The sequence below is a fragment of the Mustela lutreola genome, chromosome 3, assembly GCF_030435805.1.
Source record: "Mustela lutreola isolate mMusLut2 chromosome 3, mMusLut2.pri, whole genome shotgun sequence".
Classification (NCBI taxonomy): Eukaryota; Metazoa; Chordata; class Mammalia; order Carnivora; family Mustelidae; genus Mustela; species Mustela lutreola.
Genome location: NC_081292.1, coordinates 81,500,002 through 81,507,176, shown reverse-complemented (window position 1 = coordinate 81,507,176; position 7,175 = coordinate 81,500,002). Strand labels below are relative to the sequence as shown.

General features: G+C 37.0%; 1 protein-coding gene across 1 annotated transcript; it reads right to left on the bottom strand.

Annotated features, from left to right (window-relative positions):
• Nucleotides 1-1,193: 1,193 nt before the first annotated feature.
• Nucleotides 1,194-3,030, bottom strand: LOC131826846 (T-complex protein 1 subunit alpha-like). Its single transcript, XM_059166475.1, has one exon. The coding sequence runs from the start codon at nt 2,951-2,953 to the stop codon at nt 1,283-1,285; it is 1,671 nt and encodes a 556-aa protein (XP_059022458.1). The 5' UTR covers nt 2,954-3,030; the 3' UTR covers nt 1,194-1,282.
• Between the last annotated feature and the right edge of the window lie 4,145 nt (nt 3,031-7,175).

Genomic DNA, 7,175 nt, shown 5'->3' with positions numbered 1-7,175 from the left:
GGTTTATTCCTTCAAGTGAAGACTAGAAACCTTCCATTTAGGTCTTTTTTAAAAATTTATTTATTTTATTTATTTGACAGACAGAGAGAGATCACAAGCAGTCAGAGAGGCAGGCAGAGAGAGAGGACAAAGCAGGTTCCCCGTGGAGCAGAGAGCCGGAGGCAGGGCTCTCAATCCCAGGACCTGAGACTATGACTGGAACTGAAGGCAGAGGCCCAACCCCCCAAACCACCCAGGCACCCCCATTCATGTCTTTTTATACTCTCCATTCTTTATTGTATTTTTTTAAGACTTTATTTGTTTATTTGACACAGAGAGAGAGAGATCACAAGTAGACAGAAAAGTAGGCAGAGAGAGAGGGAGAAGCAGGCTCCCCACTGAGCAGAGAACCTGGTGTGGAGCTTAATCCCAGGACCCTAACCCACTGAGCCACCCAGGCGCTCCTATACTCTCCATTCTTTAGATATACTTTTCTTATATATCTCTTCTTCATATAGTCAACATCAGATCAGCTGCTGCTATAATTTTTGCTTCAATCATAAAATATCATTACATAAACTTAAAAAAAATCTGTTATAGTTATTCCTATTTTTATTCATTCCAATGTTTTCTTCCATTTCTGAGGTTCTAACCCTTCTATTATTTTCCTTTTCTGTTTATAGAATTTTCCTTAGCCACTCTTTAAGGGCAGGTTTTTTATTAACAAGTTCTCTTATTTTTGCTTCTGCTGAGAAAGTCCTGATTACTTTTTTATATCAAAGAGATATTTTTACTGGATAGAACTCAGTTTTACTCTTTGAACACTTAAAATATACTGCTACTTTCATTTTAGTGATTGTGAATAGTGTTATAATGAGCACAGAAGTGCTGATAACTCTTTGAGGTCACAATTTCAGTTTTTTTTTTTTTTTTTTTAGAAAAACACCCAGACACAGACCGTATAGCATATTATTTTTAATTTTTTGAGAAACTTCCAGAATATTTTCCATTGCAACAACATAATTTTGCAATTCTATCAACAGTGTGCAAGGGTTCCAATCTCATCACATCTTCACTAATACTTGTTACCATTTTTTATTGGATAAAGACCATCCTAACAGGTGTATCGTGATATCTCTTTGTGGTTTTGGCTTGTATTTCTCTGATAATTAGTGACATTGAGTATCTTTTCATATACTATTGGCTACTTGTAATTTTTTTTTTGACAGTTTACTTTTTTTAATGTGTAATACTCAACAAGAGAATTGCATCCAACATTGTTATAAATAAAGGATAAAGCAAATCAGTCATCAAGGGCTCCCGAGTGAACGGCATCTTCATAACCTCCATGCTTGTCATCTTTGCTCTCAGGGTGTAATTTGATGAGATCATCAATTCGAAGAATGGTAATTGCAGCTTCTGTTGCAAACTTCAAACTCTTCACTTTCACTATGGTTGGTTCGAACACCCCTGCTTGCTTGTTGTCTCGCGGTTTACCATTAACCAAATCAAGACCAATCCATTTTAGATTTTTGCGTTCTGGATTAACCTGAGCCTCATTGTGGAAAGCTCTTAACTTTGCAACCAGATCTGTGGAGTCCTGGGCAGCGTTAACTGCCAATGTGTTCGGAATAACAAGAAGCGATCTGGCAAACTCCGCAATAGCAAGCTGTTCCCGACACCCCATGCTGGTTGCGTAGTTCTCAAGGTATATGGAAAGAGCTGCTTCTACAGCGCCCCCACCTGGAACCACGGATTTTGACTCCAAAACTCTTTTCACCACACAAAGAGCATCATGTAAAGAGCGCTCCATCTCGTCACACATGAAATCATTTGCCCCACGTAAGATAATTGATGCAGATGTGCGAGCCTTGGTGTTTTTGATCAAGATCAGCTCATCATCACAAATTCTCTCCTGTACCACCTCTTCTGCTTGCCCCAACATTGAAGCCTCAAAAGTTTCTTCTCCCTCCAAATTGGCCAGGGTTGACAGAACAGTTGCTCCAGAAGCTTTAGCGATGCGTTTAAGGTCCCTTTTTAAAACTCTTCTAACGGCCATAGCGCCTGTCTCCACAAAATACTTCAGGCACATGTCATCAATTCCACCGGTGGTTAGAATAACGTTGGCACCAGTAGCCAGGATCTTCTGGATCCGCTCCTTGGTGATATCGGATTCTCTCTGTCTAATCTGGTCCAGTTTCTCAGGGTCCGTAATAACCACCTGTACACCAAGCTTCATTTTTGTTTTCTGCAGGCTGAAGTCAAGGCAAGCAATTTTTGCATTGACCATTCTCTTGGTCATGCCCTGGGATCCCACCACACAGTTGAGTGCATAGCCACTGATGAGCAGACTCTCCGTCTGACTTCTCCCATGGGCTTTCAGAATATTAATGGAATTGACTGGGTAACGAGGCTGGCCTCTTACATCTGTGTATTTCACTGCAAGGACAGCATCTACTACCATATTGGCGAAGAAATCACCATTTATTCCAATGATTTTGGAAGACATCGATGTCTTAGCAGCATTGATCAGGCAATCTCTTCCAAGTTCATCTGTGTTAATAATTAGATTTTCACTGATGTATCGCACTGCCTCCTTGCAAGCAAGTCGATAGCCACTAATAACTGATGTGGGATGAATTTTCTGTTTGACCAGTTCATCTGCATTTTTAAGAAGTTCGGCTGCAATAATAACCACTGAGGTGGTCCCATCTCCCACTTCTTTGTCTTGCAGATCAGCTAGTTCACAAAGAACTTTAGCTGCAGGATGTTCTACCTCCAGTAACTTCAAGATGGTTGCACCGTCATTAGTAATAGTTACATCACCAATATCATCCACCAACATTTTATCCAAGCCAACTGGACCAAGAGAGCTTTTTACAATATTGGCAATGGAAGCTGCAGCCATAACGTTCTGGGAGCGGATCGCCTCCCCAGTGCTGCGGTCTCCGAACACCGACAAAGGCCCCTCCATCTTCGCGGCGGGGTACACGTTGAGTTTCAGTCTCACCGCGGACAACCAGTGTCTTGGTCCCAAGGCCTGGTGGCGGCCACAACCGTAATTTTTTTTTTTTTTTTTTTTTTTTTTTTTGCAGAATTGTCTCTTGAAGCCCTTTGACTGTTTTTAAAGCAGTTTATTTTGTTTTGTTTTGTTTTGTTTTTGAAATCCAGTTATATGTTTTTATAGTATGTAGGAGAATAAATGGCTTATAAACAACAACAAAAAAATCATATATAGCTACTTTCTATGGGTCTCTGTGGCTTCAAATGAATTATCTACTGATATTCAAATTGGTGTTTCCCTGCAGTTAATGTGCCATTTCTCTTGAGATGTATTCAATTATTTTTGTTTCTTTTTCAGAAGATTCATTATGATCAGTCATCACAGATTTCTTTGTATCTTTCCTTTTTGGGGTTCACTCATCTGCTTGATTCTGAGTATACCAAAATATGTTATTTTGGTTTAAGAATTATTTTGAGATATAGAGTTTTCAGATTCAACAGATGCAGATAAAAGCCCTCCTAAAGCTTCCTTTATCTTACAAAAAGCAGAAACTTCTGAAAAAATAAGAACTGCCGTAAATCCCTCTCTCAGGGAATTTTTATGGTCTTAAAGAAGACAAAAAGTTGGCACCAGGATAGATCTACACAAATAAACCTTGCTAAGATAACCCTTATCTTGCATTAATTTCCTTCATATATCTACTCACAACCTATAACCCCTAAAAGCCTGATAACCTCTTTCCTTTGTCTGACACATTTTTACAATTTATTGCTTTAGGCTAAAAATTGTACAGAGGCTCTCAGGCCTATTGACTTCTTTGAACCTACTCTTTTCCAGGAAAGTCCTTGTATCCCATAAAAATTAACATCAAATAAAGTTATATTCCTTTCCCCCTTTAATCTGTCTTATGTCAGCTTAATTTTCAAGGCCATAGTCAAATAACCTAAGAGGATAGAGACAAAGAAATTCCCTAATCCTACAGTTCTGCATATTTCTCTTTTACCACATTTGAAAAGTTTTAGCCATTTTTTCTTTAACTATTCTCTTCTCCTTCTTGTATTCTAATTACATGAGTGTTAACTATTTTGTTATTGTTCCATTGACCCCTCAGACTCTGCTATTTCATTTTTTTTATTATTCCACGTTCTTTATGTTGTTCAGATGGGGTAAGTTCTATTGTTGTGGGTTTTTTTTTTCTTTAAGATTTTATTTATTTATTTGACAAAAAGAGAGACAATGACAGAGGGAACACAAGCAGGATGAGTGGAAGAAGGAGAGGGAGAAGCAGCCTTGATGTGGGGCTCCATCCTAGGACACTGAGATCATGACCTGAGCTGAAAGCAGACTTTTAATGACTGAGCCACGCAGGCACCACTATTCCTCTATTTTTATAGCTGCTGACCTATCTTCTGCCATGCCCACTCTACTGTCATGTGTTCTTGCCTGCTTTTTACAGATGGCAGGGGTAGAAGAGAAGGGGAAGATCAACCTTCACTGAAACCTTGAGGCCGAGGGGAGAGATCAGTGGGTGTCTGTCTAGGAAATTACCCATAGTATAGAAGAATAATCTAAGACTTCACCAAGTTAACAAATGGGAAATGTATACTCAAGAGGAACTTAACCAATAAGCAGATCTAGGAGAAAAAATAAAAAATGAAACAAAAATGTTTAATACATGCTAAATATATGAAAATAATTGGAATGAATAAAACCAAACATGTAAGCTATTAATTACATACCAAGAACAAGAATGATTTTTTATTGAAATAAAAATAATTGGCTTAAGTATAAAAATAGAGTATTGCAATCAAATTCTCAGGAAAAAAAAAAAACCTTTCTTATTTATACTGACTAAATTATAAGTAGTCATTTCAATAATAAAGTCATATTCATAGTCAAATTATAGGACATGGATTAAAAAATAGATACCTAAAAAATGAAAATTAATCCAGTTAAATGATACATTAGCATAATTTGGTAGTTAATTGAAATTGAGCAGTCAATGCAAAAATTAAGAGGCTATGCAAAGTGTATACCGTTTCCCAGCCATGGCTTTCCCTTCCCTTTCTTCTTAAATCAGAAAGGCAAAATGAATTAACAGTTTATAGACTACCAAAAGACTGCTATCTGGGTTCCTTTTTCAGATATTTGGTTAGGTGATCCATGTTTCTATTCCTATTGGTAAATATTCACTAAAAAATACACAGAAATATTTTTAATATCTGAAATTTAAAGTACTATATAGGATTCTCTTAAAATTTTATATCTTGAATTTGGTAAGATGCATTTTCAAAAATTTAATCTTATGTTCCTTTGCATAAAATTGTAACTTGCCTTATTTACTATGATTATTGTTCATTTAAGATATTAGAGTAATGGACTGAAAATTATGATTTGCTATTTGGGCCTATATAATAAGTATCTATGTTGCAGAACTTTCCCTCTCAGATGAAAATGGAGGAACATAACTTATTAATGCCTCTAAACTTGGTGACAAAACAGTATAATATAGAGAGAAATTTGAGAGAGAAAGAGATTTCTGAATCACTTAAAATCCTTTAAGCTATAAGTAAAATAACTCAATTCAAAATCTCTTAAAATGTAGAGTAGAGGGCATTGATCAGATGCTGTTCACATGGGATTTCAGACCAAAGTTTCTGCTGTTTTTCACTCTTCCCACCTCTGCTTGTTGCTTGTATTCTTCATCCATTCACATCCATTCAAGACTCAGAGGAAGAGATAATTGACTTTCTGCAACCCACTCTTCAGAGTCAGTAAGTTGATACCCCAGAAAACCCTCACAACCACCATTGGGAATGACTGGTTTCTGGCCAAACATTCATTCTTGAACTAATACCTTTGGCCAGGGAATTGGAACAATTTAATTACCTGAAAAGAATCATTGTCTGGAGAGAGCTGAGAATAATTTGATTCAGGTAAAATAATCAATGCCCATCCTGAAGCAAGACAAAAGATCAATCTCCCCACAAAACTCACAGCTGCTAGAGATAGAGAAATTTTTGGATATAACCATAATACCCACTGTACTTCTGAAGCACAGAGCTCTAGAAAAAAAAGAGAAGTGCCTAATTTTGAACTCTACAGGTGACTCATTTCATGCATCCACCACTAGAGTGGTATCCTAACTCTCCGAGTATACGCTTGACCTTGCCTAAGAAAGGAGCCCAAACCTATATTTGATTCACATAAGGCTATGATGAGCAAATACTATATAAAAGACACTTGTGTTTTTAATAAAATGATACATTAGTTCTCCATTTATAGTTAAATAAAAGTAGTATTAGAGATGTAATAATAAATTAAGCAAACAAATCACCAAATTTAATGTATCAATATGATTTAATGTATTAATTTAATTAATTTAATGTATTAATATTTAATCAAAGAATATTATTTTTAAATGTTAATGGTTTTATCATAACTCTAGAAACTACCAATTACTAACATTATCAATCAATATTTGAGATAATTCATTAATATATCAATTTCTAAATAATTAAAAAATACTAGAAAATGTAAACTGATATTTGGAGATGTGATTCACAATAATAGTTTTATTTTATTATCCCATGTGTCAAAGAAGCATGTCATCCCATGTTATTTAGAATTCTGATTAAAGCCATATGTTTCTAATGTTTAGCAAGTTTTTATACAATGAAAGTAGCCATTTTTCTCTAGAATTGACAGCTGGTTTACCAAAGAGTAGCTGGTCCTTAAGTTTGACATATCAACCAAGCCACCAGGAGAGACAAAATATAGAATTTGTTATATCACCAAAGTCCCTGAAAAAGAATAAAATGCAGTATACACACACATACACATTCACACACAGCTAGAAAGGTAAAAATTTCATGTGCAGAAAATTTTGTTTTCAAATAATTGTCGGTGCCTGAGCGGCTTGTAGCGCATGCGCGGTGATGCTTCTGGGCTCCACCGAGCCCGCTCATTGCCTCGCCGCTGCCTCAAGCTGTCACCGCCTCCGGGTGGCGACGGTGCGGAGCTGCTCCGTCTGGGCCCACGGGGGGCCCGGGCGCCCCACGACTTTTTCGGTGCCTGAAAGTAAACACGCCATTAAGATGGCGGCTGGATGCGAGCCAGTAGGCGGAACTTAGGATTTTGTATCTATGTAGCTGCGAGTGATTGGTTGTGCAACCTTGGTATATATAGACAT